The 16,079-nt window shown below is 38.9% G+C and overlaps 1 protein-coding gene across 8 annotated transcripts in view; it reads right to left on the bottom strand.

The window, feature by feature from the left end:
• The window catches only part of stxbp5b (syntaxin binding protein 5b (tomosyn)), a 35,226-nt gene that overhangs the window by 5,499 nt on the left and 13,648 nt on the right, over positions 1–16,079 (bottom strand). Inside the window, exons 6-24 of one of the 8 annotated variants that reach the window (XM_037796796.1) lie at positions 13,605–13,668; positions 11,890–11,973; positions 10,777–10,900; positions 10,476–10,554; positions 8,946–9,100; positions 8,763–8,835; positions 8,289–8,436; positions 8,068–8,135; positions 7,919–7,959; positions 7,273–7,493; positions 7,007–7,191; positions 6,528–6,653; positions 5,635–5,786; positions 4,408–4,491; positions 3,890–3,952; positions 3,745–3,801; positions 3,603–3,650; positions 2,185–2,232; positions 876–1,115 (exon numbers count right to left, since the gene is read on the bottom strand). In XM_037796796.1, the coding sequence (XP_037652724.1) occupies positions 876–1,115; positions 2,185–2,232; positions 3,603–3,650; positions 3,745–3,801; positions 3,890–3,952; positions 4,408–4,491; positions 5,635–5,786; positions 6,528–6,653; positions 7,007–7,191; positions 7,273–7,493; positions 7,919–7,959; positions 8,068–8,135; positions 8,289–8,436; positions 8,763–8,835; positions 8,946–9,100; positions 10,476–10,554; positions 10,777–10,900; positions 11,890–11,973; positions 13,605–13,668 (2,060 nt within the window). Of the gene's footprint in view, positions 1–875; positions 1,129–1,860; positions 1,993–2,073; positions 2,082–2,184; positions 2,233–3,602; positions 3,651–3,744; positions 3,802–3,889; positions 3,953–4,407; positions 4,492–5,634; positions 5,787–6,527; positions 6,654–7,006; positions 7,192–7,272; positions 7,494–7,918; positions 7,960–8,067; positions 8,136–8,288; positions 8,437–8,762; positions 8,836–8,945; positions 9,101–10,475; positions 10,555–10,776; positions 10,901–11,889; positions 11,974–13,604; positions 13,669–16,079 lie in introns of all 8 variants that reach the window. The other 7 variants (XM_037796790.1, XM_037796792.1, XM_037796791.1 and 4 more) reach the window with 7 other exon arrangements.

The raw sequence follows: 16,079 nt of genomic DNA, 5'->3' as shown, positions 1-16,079 counted from the left end.
TGTGTACCCATGTGGACTCCATGTGACACCCACTAATATTGTACTGAGCTTTTAAATTATGCTTAAAAAGTGACATATGCTGCTCTACAGAACAACACACTGTCTGTGGGGTTTCAATACTGTGTGTTTGCTAATGAATATACACTGATTGACTCAATACTAACTTCTGGAAGTAAATCTTTTGGCCCAAACACTGTTTGTGGAAAGAAAACTGCTTACACACAGTGTTTTCAAGTCTCCCCCACCACTTCCTTCCTAAAGTTAAACTAATCACAGTGTAGGAAACCACCAAGACATTTCAACTATGAAGGTCAGAAAGGCTCCTTCTGATGTTTAAAAAGTAATGGAAAAAGCACTATTATATAATTACTGTTACCTACATTTTACTGTATTATATGCTCACCACCTGTTATTGGGTAACTTTAGTTAGTTCAGATTCACCAAAGTCACACAATAACACAAACAAACTAACCGATCGAGGCAGCGGTAGACCAGCAACCTCCGTGTTCTGCAAGGTAAAATTACAGTTTTTTTTCAATGGAGTCAGGTTGCTTTGGCGGCTTCAGTTCCCCGTCGGAAAGGGCTGACTGACGGCAAGATAAAGCAGTAACAATATTCTAAATATAGCGTACACTTAAACTGCTATTGATTTTTTTAGGTGAGCCTTTCTTTTAGGTGGCTAAAATATGTTTTGCTGTCGGCCCCGTCCACAACAGTACATTGCTTTGCTTCAGTGCTGGAACTAACTCATGTCTGCTTCTCCAAACTGCGTGCCGACCGTCATCTACTGTAGGTAATACACTTATTATGGATAAGCTCCTCATACAACCCCACTTCAAAACAAACTATCCCTTTAGTTCAGTTCAGCTTCTTACCACAGGAGGAGATGCCGACTGGTTGCTGCAGCCTCTGGTCCCCGCCGGGCGGCAGGCTGAGGGCCACCATCATTACCGTGCCCTGGGTGGTTCCCACCAGCAGACAGGGGCTGACCACGCTGTCGTTCTTCCTGGGGAAACTCTCGCAGAAGTGAAAGGAGGAGATGGCCTCTCGGGATTCTCTGTCTATGCTGGTTACACTTGAACTACGTGAGCGGGTGAATGAGTTATCCTTGGCATCTGGACAGCAGGAGTGAGCACAAAAACCAGAGAATGAGGAAATGATTTGTGTCAAATTAAAAGTTTATAGAGGACTTCTCCATGCAAACAGGAGAATTAGAGATGTTAATGGCATAAAATCCACTGGAAACCCAGTTAATATGTTAGTGCAATATTCTGTGTTTGGCGGATATCATATTCATGTCTTTATAGAAGAGACCCAGTACAGACTAGTGTTCACCAAAAAGCTTTTTGACATTGAGATGCTCTTGCACAGTTTAAACCCAAGGATGCGTTTTCTTTAAATGCTTCCTCAGTGTACTTTTTTTTGCATTTAAATTGACAACAACAACATTCTCAAAGTGAAAAAGATATGCATGTAGTACTAGAGGGACTGGCATTAAAGGACCAAGAATTATCCATGCCTCATTACTGTGCTGACAGCAGCTGAAACACAAGCTTGTACCCTCTTTATAAAAAGCTAATGAGGGATCCCAACAGAAACACAAAAAGATGTGTGACACAGAGAGGAAGGCTAAACACACCGCCCCGTCATGTGTGCTCTTCACAAGGAAAAACTGTAAACAAGAAAAGCAGGATTTTTAACACCGAGTGCAGACAAGTCAGTGAAGTTTCCTCAAAAAGAACGAATTGGGAGAAGATTAGTGTCATGTTAACCAATTCAGAACAAAAGCCCCAGCAGTGGTGGGGGTTAGTACCAGTTATCCCACTTCAGCCCAAGTCAGACCATGGCTGGTCCACTCACAGCGGTAGTAGGGGGCTGATTTAGCTCTACAGATGTCCCCCTTCTGGGTCATCATGGCCGCCGCCTTGCCTTCGTTCAGACAACAAAAGCGCTCCTTACATGTGACAGAGCGCCATCGTTGGGGCCTCTGCTCTGCTCACAGTGCAAACAGAGACAAGAGTGTTTGTCTCAACTCACAGTAGAACATCCCAAGAGTTTCACATTTACACCAATAAAAAGTACTCTCACATAAGTATTATACAGCTGTGGACTTAATACAAAGAAAGAAGGAAAACCTGTAGGAAAATGTAAAAGGTTCTTAGAAGCTAAAATTCAGTAGCTTACCCTGGTCTGGCTTTTCGCTAGACGAGCTAATTTTCCGTGACATCTTGGCTGTAACAGAAACAAATACTCATATTGTATGAGGAAAGATTGACGGCTAAAAATGGAAATGTTCTTTAAAAAAATCAAAGGTAGTTTTTAAATAAATTACAATTGTAGATTCTGTAATTATCATTTCAGCAATCTGTCACATTGTTTTTACTGTGCAAATCAGTGCAAAATCGAAAATTATGATTTTGAGTCATTCTTAAGAGTGGTCATACACTGGAGGACAACTGTTGAGGACATACATAAAGTACATACAGAGGCCTGTCACGATGATTACGTTACCTAACCCGTTTTATGTATATACTGAGCAAAATAAATCTGATTCTGACATTTCAATTCCAATGTCTGAAGATTCTTAAGAATTAAAAGTTCATCGCTCTTTTACAGGGTATACTTGCATTATTATGCTATTATATTATCATTATATCAGTGGAATAAAATGGTCTTAAAATGACAATAACATTGTTTATTGCAATTATTTCTGGGACAATATATCGTCCAACAAAAGTAGTTATGGTGTCAGGCCTACTAGATAGAGTACATTATGCTCTTACTATTAAACATGTGCAACAATACTGCACTGCTTTAAGAGGAATATTCTCATTCCAATAACATTTCAATTGATTTAAGTTGGTGCTTTTAACTTTGTTGCTGGAGTGTTGCCAATATGAAGTCTAAAAGTTGCCTGTTGCAGTCTATAACCACCCTTAGAGAAACCCTGAGAATACAAATGAGGCTGAGAGGCATCGCAGACAACCAAAGGGCCTGCAATGTCAAACAAAGCAAGAGGCAGTCAAGAAATAAGGTAATTGCAATTCAGTGAACATAGTTATGCAAAGAGAGTAGGAGGAGGAAAAATCAGCGGGGAGCCAAACAGTTAACACTGAGCTGAAGCCCTGGAATCAGAAACACACACACACAAACACAGTAAGTGTCTACAATTGAAGGTGAATAATTCACTTAAACATTTAAGTGACAAGGTTAGACATTAGTACTGTAAAGAACAAGGCATGAAGCAGATTTTCTATGCTTTTTGAATTAGTAAAAAATTGCCAATTTGGCATAATATTTTCAGTCCAGAGTAGCAACAGCCTGCAGCATTTTGACAAAAATCTGCATAGAAAATCTGACGCCTGAAATTCAAAAGACGTCCTGTCATCATGCATTTAATAAAGAATCCTGATTCATTTCAGAAATCAACTATGAAAACCCCCAAACCGTATGATTAGTACAAATACATTTCTTGAATGCACTTCTCTCTTTCATTGGCACAAAAAGATGCACGTAGGATTAAGGCACAGTGTGGTTAGGACGCTGTCATTCACAGAGAAAGAGTGAGTAATCAGAGAGAATACATCTGGATGATACAGTACCAAAGTCATTGGCAACCGTCTTGGAAAAGCGTCTGCTTTTGAACTTCACTGGAAATAAGGTTCAAAAAGACAAATCAGATAACTGCAGCCATTTTTAAATGCTTAAATTTAACGGGACATGCAGCTTTTAACAATACAGTACCCCTCTCTATGAACTTCTGCTTTCGATCATCATCTGAATTACAAGGTGAGGTAGATCCTACATGACAAATGTCAGCATTTGAAAAAGATAATAAAAGCATGTGTTTTGTTTTTGTATGAAGCAGACAGACTTGAGGGATGCTTACCTGAAGTAGGAGATTTGCAGCGGTCCTCTGAGGTGTTGGACCCGTCGTTGGATTCACAGGTTGCTGTGGGAGCCACAAAGGTTGTAATTAAACAAGGCAGAATTAGTCCTCTTGGGCTACTCTCAGCAACGCTTACTAAAGCTATGCCAATTCCTGCAGTATATACGGTGAAAATAATAAAAGGGTCACCTATTTGAGCAAAGGCAGGGACAGCTACCCATACAGTGTAAGCCACACAAATCTAGTACAAATCTGTTGACTCAGGGTGTCAGTGTTGTTTATTCTGGTAAAATACGTGGTAGGGTTTAAATATACACTACCTGACTTTGTTAAAGTGCCCTCAAGTTTCAAAATTTCCTCCTAGCTCACTGCTGGTGTTTTTAAAAAGTGAGCTTTGGGACTTTGGGGGTGCTTTATCAAAATCAGGGAGTGTATCTATATGAGAAAGAGGGAAAGCTTAGAGGAGAAATATGATACTGTCGGGGAGGGAGAAGAAATTCAGACACAACATAACTTACTGAAGTGGGATGGACGTAGTTTTTTCATAGACTCAGAATACAAGTTAGAAAGTCTGGACATGCAAGACGTCACAGTTGGAATGTCTTTACCAAAATCACAGAAAGAGACCAACAGTAAAAACAGTGAAACAGAAAAGAAAGAGTCTCAGAGGCTTGTTGCTGGATTTTCTAATCAAAATTAAACAGTAAAAATATAGTATATATTAAAAATCTATCTATCAGATAACATTCTTGCAGTGTGCATACATGAAAGGTACTTAATGCGAGATTGGAGCATTTCTATTGCCTCCACACGGCTCTCATAATGACGACAACTTAGCTGGTGGCTCGCAGCTAACGGGGCCAACAATGAAGACTACGACAACACTGCTGACAAAGATAACAGTGTTAACCTGGGGAGGTGGGGGGGAACCGGAAAATGGGTGCTACTCGTCCGCAACGGCGCTGTCGGTCTGGACGGCATTATCAGCTGTAACCTCATGCACTAAAAGGATGCATGACCGGCCCAGCTATGTCAACAAACCACAGAGAAGCTCGGATTGAATCACACACAGAGGGAGAGTGACTTCCCTCTCTGCTCAGGTAGACATTACTCCTCTATATCTTTACAAAGAAAATAGTTGTTTGCTGCTATATAAATGCTCTGGATAATCATATAGAGCACCTTTAAAATTTGCTTTTCACGGCAGAGAACCCATATAAATGAGTCTTGAATCTAGCAGCAGGCCACTGAGATTGAAAAGAATGATTTCAAACAGTGAAAGACAAAAACACAGTTAAAGACATGACAGAAACAGCGAGGGTATAACAAGCAAATAAATATGAATTATGTATCGTTTTATCATATTAAGATGAATCAAAAGGAAATGCTACTGCAGCACTGATAGAGCATTCTCTGTCTTTGTTCTGTCCAACTGAACAGATGGAGAATCTGTCAGGGATGCCCCCTGTTGAGGGACAGGAGCTACTGCAGGGGGCGGTGCTCATGGTGCGAAGTTGAGGCTGCTGCCAAGTGTCAGCCCTGCTGCCTCACTAACCCCACCTCTAACATCCAGAGACGCTCAGTTAACTGTTTAGATTGCTTTAGCAACACAAAGAAACACAAGGTAAGAAACAAATAAATAAAGCATTTAGTAAAGGTTAGGAATGTTAGTCAGGGCTGCCCTAGCTATGGAGAGTGACCAACAGAAAACAACGACACGCAGACATTGTTGGAGTGCAGCTCACCTCCAGAGGGCTGCCGTGCTTTGCGTGGGGAGTGAGGCTGCCTCTGGTAGGGGTCAGATGGGCTGTACAGCTCCGAGGTGCCCATGTTGAGGAGCAGAGTTTTCTGGAGGTAGTCGACCACAGCCAGACCGTTACTGTTTCCAAACACCACACTGAAACACAGGAGGGGATGAGAGACACAGTGGAGTTAGGATCAAGAAGCTATTTCTGCTCTTAAAAGGTACAGTGTGTACGATTTCTAGGTATCTAGTGGTGTGGTTGCAGATTGAAACCAGTGTGCATCTCCGCAGTCCGAGAAGTGAAGCCAATGCTGAAGTGCCTTAAACTTGCATTCTTTTTAACAGCCAGCAGGGGGCGACTCCTCTGGTTGCAAAAAGAAGTCTGATTGTATAGAAGTCTAATGGAAATGAGCCTACTTCTCACTTGATTTATTACTTCAGTAAACATTGTAAACATGAGTTTATAGTCTCAATCGCTAGTTTCAAGTCTTCTTTAATACAGCATGATGTTCATTTAGTAAATGATGGTCCCATTTAGAGTCAAATAAACCATAAAGCAGGGGATGCTTTAAGGCATGGCTACCTTGTGATTGACAGTGGCCTTCAGGTAATGTAACCTAACAACGTGAAAGGCTCTCTCTAGAGCCAGTGTTTGGTTTGTCTGTTCTGGGCTACTGTAGAAACATGGCGGACACCGTGAAGAGGAGCCGCTCCCTATGTAGATATAAACGGCTCATTCTAAGCTAACGAAAACACAACAATTCTTAGTTTAGGGTTACTGCCTTCTGCACAAATACAGCCACTGGACAGAGATAACCACCCACTGTTTCGTGTAGGCCTAGAATAATGTGATTTCATGTCAAAATGTTAAGTGTGCTCGCCGCATAGACTTACAGGCCATAGGAGGAGTTGATAGCCAGGCTGGTGATCGGCTGAGGAGGCTCCCCGCTAACCCACACCAGCTGGATCACCAGCTCCACCTGGTAACCCGGAGACTGCTTCAGCGGGGAGCTCCGCACCCTGCATCAAACACACAGCAGGATGAGACAGCAGGCTGCACTTTACACTGCAATGAATTATCACCCTTTGGGTAAGCCACACTGACAACATCATAATTTTTTATTATTGTTAGTCCCCCTTCAACCCTTTTACTGTCAGAACATTTTCATCATTTTTTAAATATTTTTATAAAAAGGATTATTTCCCCCTGGTGTACTGATGTGGAAATGTTAAAGTGAAAGATTGAGCAGTTGGCTGGAAGGAGCGAATGGATGACAACATCATTTACTTAAATTGGTCTGTTCAGTGACAACCTGCTTCACCCAATTCAACCTTTTAGCAAAACAAGAACAAGAAAACGTAATTGTCCGTACTGGAGGCATGGTATGTTGTCCCGGGGTCCGTCAGAGGAGTTGCTGCCTGTGGAGGGCTGAGTGGGGGGCTCAGTCTCCTGAGGGCTGGAGGAAGCTCCCGGGGTGGGCAGGGTGGGGGTCTGCTCCCCTCCTGGATCAGGGGAGTCCCCGCCGTTGAACTCACAATGCATCCGCACCTCCAAAAGCTAAACACAAGAGATGAAACAAAACTATAATTCTGCTCATTTCTGATGACACTTTGCCACGGACAATGGTTGTTTACCCACCTGCACAACTTCAGTGGTGATTTCTTGTTTGCTGAAGCGATAGATGATAACGTGGGCAGACACCCCGGCCACACAGAGCATCCTGCTCTCGGGGCACCAGGACAAGGTCTGGATGGCAAACGGGTCTTCCTCTACTATTTCTGTGTTTGCCTTATCCTCCTTACCGCGAGCCCTCTCAAAAACCTTGGCAGTCTTCAGCTTGTACAGCACTTGAAGCATTACTTTGAGAAGAGTAGAAACAAGAAGTCAGAAAGATGTGATGATATATCGCCTTCAGTTAGTGTACTAGTCACAGTAGTTCCAGGCAGCAATACATGCACACTGGTGGTGTCACCTGGATTAGTTCACTGCTGTGTATACACATGCTTAATAGCAAGCTGCTTCAAAGCTTACTAGGGTCATGGTAATAGTAAGCTTGATCAATTGCATCTGATAGATAGATAGCGACCACTTAAAGCTGCAATCATGTCCACAAGGAAAGAATGACTAAAGTTAAAGAGGCAGGTTAAAAAATATATCAAATACAACTTAGAAAGATTAAGACAAAATAGATACTTTCTCTCCTCAATTGCTCCCAAAATATTGATGCATAAAATGATTCCTGGTCCCTACAAATAAATTTAATAGAACAAATTAAACTACTCACATGCAGAAGCATCCCAAAATTTGATCGATCCATCAGCATGTCTGAAAACATTGAACAAATACAAAAGCATATGAGATAATTTCTTCATGTCTGCATGTGAATCAAAGTAACAAATCAATTAGTTCATTCATTAATAATTAGTAACTGACCCAGTGATTATGATCTCTGGATAACTCTGAGTGCCTTGGCCCCAGTTTCCTCCACTAATGGGCCATTCCTGTGAAAACGACAAAACGTATGTTACATTTAGTTGGAGTTTTGCAGGCTTCTTTCAGTTGTGTTACTACTTTAATAGCATATATACATCTACAAAAATCAATTCCACTGTCCGATGCATTTTAAACACAGATTACACAGAGGAGTAATTTACCTTCTTGCTGTAACCTTGTCTCTTTTGCCGACTGCCGACAGAGTAAAGTGCAGGAATAAGTTCAGCAGGGCAGTCGACAAAGTACTCACAGCAGGTCACTGGTGACTCATGGATAGTCAGAGGATATGGATTCTCAAATATCGGGTACCTGTCAAGACAACATGCCATTAGGTTAGATCTGAAAACTAATCTAATCTTTATAGTATCTGCACTTGTCTTTCAACTTGAGATGAAACTTCCTTGCTGCCAATCAATGCTGTTGAATACTCTGACTGACAGTCCAACCACTTTAAATGCCCCTTCCTGTTCCTTTATTTAAGGCTGAAAGGTTTGACTCACACATTTCTGACTGAAATAATTAGCAACGTCTCTTGTATACTGTGTGTTAATATAATGTGCTTGATCTACAATACCCATATTCTTTGGTGCATACTAAAAATAGTCTAAACTATATTTAGAAAGCAGAATAATTACCCAATCTGTCCGAGGTCTATTAACACTAAATCCTTCTCGAGGAGGACCAACACGGCATAAGGCTCCTGAAAGTCTGGCAAAAGAACCAAAACAGCACAAAATGAACAGTGACGTCATTTCAGGGAGCAGATACAGACTCTGATAAACAAAACCTGTCCAGTGGAGTGGAGATCTGCAGCTCACCGTTTGGATATGGAGTTTCACACAGCGTTAGGAAGTCTACGATGGGGTAGTCCATCTCCAGGACGGCAGTGCTCTTTCCATGCATCACAGTCAGACAGGCTCTCCTCCCCACTGTGTCGTAAGACAGACCTCCAGACAGGACCATGAATGGGTCCCTGAGTACAGGACAAACACACACACACAAACATTTTAATTGCTTATTCAATACATTTTTAGTTTGTTGTGAAAAGCTACGAAGTCCAATCAGTGGGAAATGGGTGAAGAGGGACACCAGCGTTTTACTGTTGCGCTTTCTCTATGAGGATGGGTATTACCCGGTATTAAACGGGCCTCGGGGCTACATTATTAAAGACCGTAGTATTGACAAGCTCTGATATTACCGGTTCTTTTATCTGTACATTTTTATGTTTTTTTAATGTAATATATTATCACGTTGCGGCGTCTCCTCTGCTCGCTGTGTCAGGGCTGAGCTCCTCCAACTACGCTGGTTACTGTAAGAGCAATAAAACCTTTGTAAAAAAAGCCAATACTTTATCAATACACCTGTTTAACTAGGGCTGTGTATTGGCAAGAATCTGGCGGTACGATACATATCATGATACAGGAGAGACGATTCAATATATTGCAATACTTTAAGCAAGGCGATATATTGTGATTTTTTAAAAATCTAATCTAATCTGCGTTTGCATTTATCACAGTCCCTGTAACATACAACATCATAGCACTAGAGCTGCAACAACTAATTGATTAGTTGTCAACTATTAAATTGTTTACCAACTATTTTGATAATCAATTAATCGGTTTGAGTTTCCTGTGAGATATTATTGAGTTTATATAGCGCCTTTGCAGTTGATGCTCTAGAAACAACATGAAGTTATATTTAAAATAGAAATAAATTCTAATCCTGTTGTGAATGTATTCCTTGTTTAAATAATATATTAAAAAAGCAATTGTTTAGCAATGAAAAAGACCTCGATAAGAGTATCGATCAAATCCTAACGATACCCGTCCCTATTTCTCTGGAGATGCTTTGCCCCCATTTCAAGAGCATTCATGATGGGAGGAGCCTACTTTTTAATTATAATGACAACTATATTAATCCCTGTCCTGAGAGAAAAAGGGAAAATTAGATCAGCTTCAGTGAAATATAAAAATTTTTATGACATGTTTTATAGGAACGTTTTGTCTTTTTACTTTGTGACCTTGACGTAACAAGCTTGTTCTCTTCAGGTAATGATAATTGTGTTTAATAGCGACCACAACGTAGTTAACGTGTGACCTCAACGGAACAACAAATCATTTTTCATGATCAGAAATCATTTATTTAATGATCACAACAAAACAAAGCCGGTGAGAACAGAAGAATAATTAGACAGGGCCTTTCCAGCTTTCCACCCAGTTTCCACCAGCAACATGACTGGTCTGTTATGATAGAATAACAGGAAAGGCCACTTTCAGTACAGGATACGGATTGAAACCAGTGTCGGTTAAGACACAGGATGGGTGGGGATCTGCTACCATCACACTTACCCAGCCCTCGTTGTTTTGTACTCCACCTTCAGGATAGGCTTGCATGGTTCTGGCTTTTTTCCATCCTTAGGCTGCTTTCCTAGTGGAGGTCAAATGGCACAAATGCATTGAAGGTTAATGTGCAGAAGTTACAGTACATATAATGTACATAAGATCCTGTGCCAAATCTGTCACACCTCTAAGATTGGAGGGACTTTGAGCTACAATATGTGCTTTTAAAGACATAGGTGGCTTCTATTCAATAGGTCTGTGCGTGCGTTATATGTAAACAATACAACTGTGTGTATACAACAGTTCGTACCATGTGGTGTGATGATCTGTGCAAACTTGGCTGGGGCTCGTATATTCCATGTGGTCAGAGTGCCATCGGAGTGGCTGCAAACAAACTGTTTACCCTCATGGTGCCAGGCTACCGAGTGGATCGCCTGAAAGACACAGACACACAGCGGCTCACATCGTTAAGAGTGTGATATAAAGTACATGCACATTTTACAGCTGTGTAACGGTAAATTAGAAGATTTGTAGCAGCAACATATTCAAAGGATAAGGCTGCTTTTCTTATTGTCAACAAATCCCATGATAAGATCAAAACCAACAGTAGCCTGTCTCAAAAACATTCCGGCTCAGCCCCACGCCCATCCGTTCCTAGTGGAGACATAACTCTTTGAAAATGGATCACGAATATATCCTTTCATCTTTTATTAAAAAAAGGTAAATGATTTCCTAAAACGGCTGGTAGCAGGTATGTTTGGCAGCAGGGCGGTGTACTGTACGTGGGATCGGCTCAAAATAAACTACAGTGCGTGTGTTAATCAAATAAAGGAATGTGTCACTCATTGCAACGCGTGGCTCATTGACCTAGTTTTAATAGTTTTTGGACGACAATGGGGCTCTACGGCACAGAGGAATAAGATATATCAGGCAGTTTGTAGGATCCGTTCATTGTTGGTTTTGGTCTTTTCATGGGATTTGATTCATGGGATGACAACAATATAAAATATCATCAGACTTATCTTTTAGTGCTAAGATGGTAGCATTTTGATGCTTTAAGAAAATGCTTCTTGAGACACAAAAGGAACTTCATTTAAATATTAGCACAATAATCTAGAATTTTTTTTTATTTTACTTTATTTGATCAACAGCCGATGTGATCCTAATTCTAGTCTATATAGTACATGAATGACAAACCCAGATTTTCCTTCTTTATGTAAAACTCAATCGACAACAATAGTCACTCAGTATATGGAGGCTGCTGAGACGACATCTCCCAACAAGCAGCTATTTCAGGTTTCATGAGAAAACACTGTTCAGTCACATGTGATGGAAGTGATAGATTATGCAAATCCTAACAAGACCAAACATGTTGCTGGGAAAACAGTGTGAGAAAACCATGAACAAGAAAGTAATGCCTTACCTCATCATAATTGTAGCGGCAGTCAGCTTTTTTGGACTTCAAATCCCACAACACCACGACACCACACTCAAATCCAATCAGAAGCTGAGAGAAAGAGAAGTAAAACACGGCTCAGCTGATTACTGTGAAACCACACTCGGCTTAATAACTACATATAACTCAGCCTGGAGTGAACACCACTGTACCATCACTGTCTGGGAAGTTCCTCTTTAACTATACTCAGAATTTCTCAATCATTTCCTCTGAATTTTTCTTGAAAGAAGTATATAATTTGGTACTAGCTATAGAGAAAATAGTCAGATTCCTAAGACACAGTTAGTACCAACTCATTAATGACTTACTGTGTATATGAGAAAAACCTATTCTAGCTGTAATATTGTGTAGAGTTTACATGCAGTAGTTGATTTCCAGAGGAATTTACTTGAAAGAACTGTTTAAATCTTAATAACTCCAGCTGATTCAAGTGAGATCCATTGAAACCCAAGTAAATATGAATTAAATTAATTAACAGTATTTTCCATATTTGTAGAATTGTATACTTGCCTGTGTTGTACCAACTGAACAGTCTCCATTTTTCCTTCCTTATTATTTTCCATATATACATTCTTAAGACGTTTCATCAACATATATGTTCATTTCTAGGAGGTTATTAGGAAATTATGGGGTGTTAAATTAAAGTGTTACCCAAAACACTGACAATACAAGAACTTAAAAACACCCTTAAACCATTATTATTTTTAGATTATTTTTTATGGCATTTGCACCTTTATTGGATAGTTTATATTAATATAGAGGCAGTGTCCATTATTAAACCATTATTGATTAATAAATACTTAGTGATATTAAATACAGAAGCTCAAATAAATGAAATAAAAACTAAAACATATCTTTCAAAAACATTAAAATAAGCAACATTCACCTGTTGCATTCAATCAAAGAGGAATTTATGGGTATTTGACAAATTAGCTAATAATAACATTATTATTATTATTATTAATATAGTAATAATAATTACTTTTCCTAACAAGAGATATAGCTCAAAGTGCTTTACAAAAAAAATGTAAATACAACACATTCACAAAAGGGCAGCTAGAGAATAAAATTAGACAATAAAAAGACAGTAGATGATAAAATACATACATAAGTGAAATCAAAAAGCAGAGACCGTTAAGAATAAAAATGGAGAGAATTAGTAAGAAGAAGAAGAAGAGGAATGACATTAATTATAAGCCAAAATTAAATAAATTGGTTTTCAGCTGTCGTTTAAAAATGTTCACAGCTAGTATTTAATGAAAACACTAGTACAGCATGGCATGCATATGGTCATGGCGACATCCCTCACTGAGAAGACTATTATTGAGGCCGCTGTATCTCTCAGTATCTCCACCTCCTCTGCCATGATTTTGTGTGTAACATTGTGGAAGGTTTCTGTGAACAATTACTCTCGAAAGAAACCTTTTCTCTTTGATTTTGACACCAAAACCTGATGTTTACCATTGACATTTTAATTAGCTGGAAATGTTCTGCTATCATTCTCCATTGTAGCTGCACAAGCCGTATTGACGTTGTGTCGTCTGCACTGGAGCAGTTATCCACACGAAAAAAAAGAAAAGAACACCACCAGAAAACAAAGAAATGGTGCAGTTTTGTTTTAGGTTTTAGGGTAGAAATGTATCTCTGTTAAACAGGCTGTGTGGTCGTCAACTATCTGTTACCTTTCCTTCATCCATGGGGTTATCACTGATGTGCACCACAGGCCCTGGGTGTGACTTGGTGGATCTGTGCAAGTTTTAGAAGACACAGAGAGAGAGTGTAAATTCAAGAATATAAATCAATCAATCATTATGCAAGCACAACTAAATTGAAGTTGCTTCAGCCTCAAATGGTGTATTGTAATAAAAGATTTCATGGTACCATCTTTATAATAACCATCATTTATGAACGGTAAATTTATATTAATTAAAATCTAGTTAATAGTTATTTTACAGTTAATAAATCATGAAATTATAATCAATAATATTCAGTAATTATTAAGAATGCTATAATTTATGATATTTTAACACTTTATTTTTGCAGACATTATGACATTTTATGTAAAATATATATAAATATTTGTTAATGGTTATTAATTGATTTGTAAATTGTCTATAAACATTATTTGGATGGTTATTATAAAGTTGCAACCAATGATTATAATACCTTGTCAAATGTTTAATAATTACTTTGTAAAGCATCTATAAACATTATTTAGATAGATAGTTAATACTTTTTCAATGGTTAATAATTGGTTTCTGGTCCATCTATCTATTTAATGTTTATAGATGTTTAACAAACAATTTCTTAAAAGTTTAAAAATAATTTGGTCACTAACAAATACTTACTATAGTATATAAATGTTATAATGTGTGCAACAATGAACTGTTTCTGTCTCCTGTCTCAGCTATGACACAATATATGATTTATAAACTAATTATTTCATATTAGACAAACTATTGATAAAATAACAGAAATTATAGCATTACTAATAAATAGTAAACAGTATTAATTATCATTTCATTGTTAACAGTAAAATAACTATTAACTAAGTTTAATTAACTACCAATTTACCATTTATAAGTGATGGTTATTATAAAGTGTTACGGACTTGACACATATTTACATGAAAATAAGGCACTAATGAGAAAAAAGATCATACATTTCAGCGATAAAAAGTACAGAATGGAAGCAAAAGAAGTACAAAAAATATAAGAAATATGAAGTATAATACAATACTGATAAAATGCAAGTGTGCAAAACATCAGCAGCAGCAGCAAAAGTCCAGTAAAGTTGCAGTATGACAGATAATGAGCGATGTGTGTATTGAGTGTTGAATGAGATATTTGCATTCTGTAAAATGTGTCTGATAAATGATGTCTGAAACCTGATGTCTAGCTTTTAGAGGGAGAGAAAGATCGGGAAGCAATTAGGGAAGACGTGCAAAAAGGGAAAGAAAAGAATAAAAGTCAGAATCTTTGGTTGTCCACAAAGAAAAAGAGCAAGAATATAAGATGAAAATGTGCACCAGAGAGAGAGACATGACATATGAGAGGGAGAGAGAGGGAAAGCAGGGTCACATGAGGGTCTATGAGAGATTATAGTGTGTGGAGACAGCATCACCGTGGCAACAGAGCAAGGGGCATGGAGGAAGTGAAGGTCTGGCCTAAAGAAAGTGTTGCTGCCTCTGAATGTGGTCTGGCTCCACTGGCTAATGATCTCATTGCTGCTGATGAGTCGATACAGTCAGAGATGTAGCAGTGAATAAAAGGATGGACTGGAATATGAACTCCGGTCTGTAATCACCACACGATGCACCATCAATAGAAAGGACTGTTTAAATATATAATGAGCATCATATATTTATGTATACATGTTTTACAGTCTTAAGAATAATTATTTAAATGTAATTTCTCCCACATAGATTTGAACTGACTGAAAGGATAGGTAATCACCATTTTAAAGAAACAATAAAGTGGGCTCACTTCCCACGACAACACTAAATATGCTCATTAAAGGGATAGTTTAGATGTTTTGAAGTGGGGTTGTATGAGGTACTTATCCATAGTCAATGTATTACCTACAGTATCCGAACTATCCCTTTAAGAACACAGTCCAAAAGACTCAACAAGCTATGCAGCACAAAGTGCGTTGAAAAACACGTCTATCAGAGACCAGACAACTCTTCTACAAGGAAACAACTAAATATTATTTTTTAAATTTCACACTAGAATTTCACAAGAGCTCTTTTCTTTAAATCCCTTTCACAGTCACACAGACAAAAATCATTTTCCCTCTCCGCTGTCTGTTTCGGAGACATTTATCTGAGCTGATGGCATACTTTGCCGTTTTAGATCTGGGAGTCGAAAGTGTCAGAACACCAATTTATCTGATTTCACCAGCAGCCTCTCACACACACACACACACGCATACACACACCTTTATACTCTATTTCCAATTTTAGCTGCCAGTCACCGTTTCAAATTAATTTTTTTTAGCTCACTGGTGGGTGCGCTAGAAAAATTACCTGGAGAGAGCAACATCAACGGGCTAAAGTGGTTAGTTTTTTCTTGAAAATAATGTCACACTGTTCATTGTCAGTGATATTTCATGCACAGAATCAGGCACTGCAACCCTATTACTGTATAACCAAGACA

Source organism: Sebastes umbrosus, chromosome 16 (genome assembly GCF_015220745.1).
Source record: "Sebastes umbrosus isolate fSebUmb1 chromosome 16, fSebUmb1.pri, whole genome shotgun sequence".
NCBI classification, from domain to species: Eukaryota; Metazoa; Chordata; class Actinopteri; order Perciformes; family Sebastidae; genus Sebastes; species Sebastes umbrosus.
Note: the sequence above shows the minus strand (reverse complement) of the source record. Positions and strands in the feature narration are given on the sequence as shown.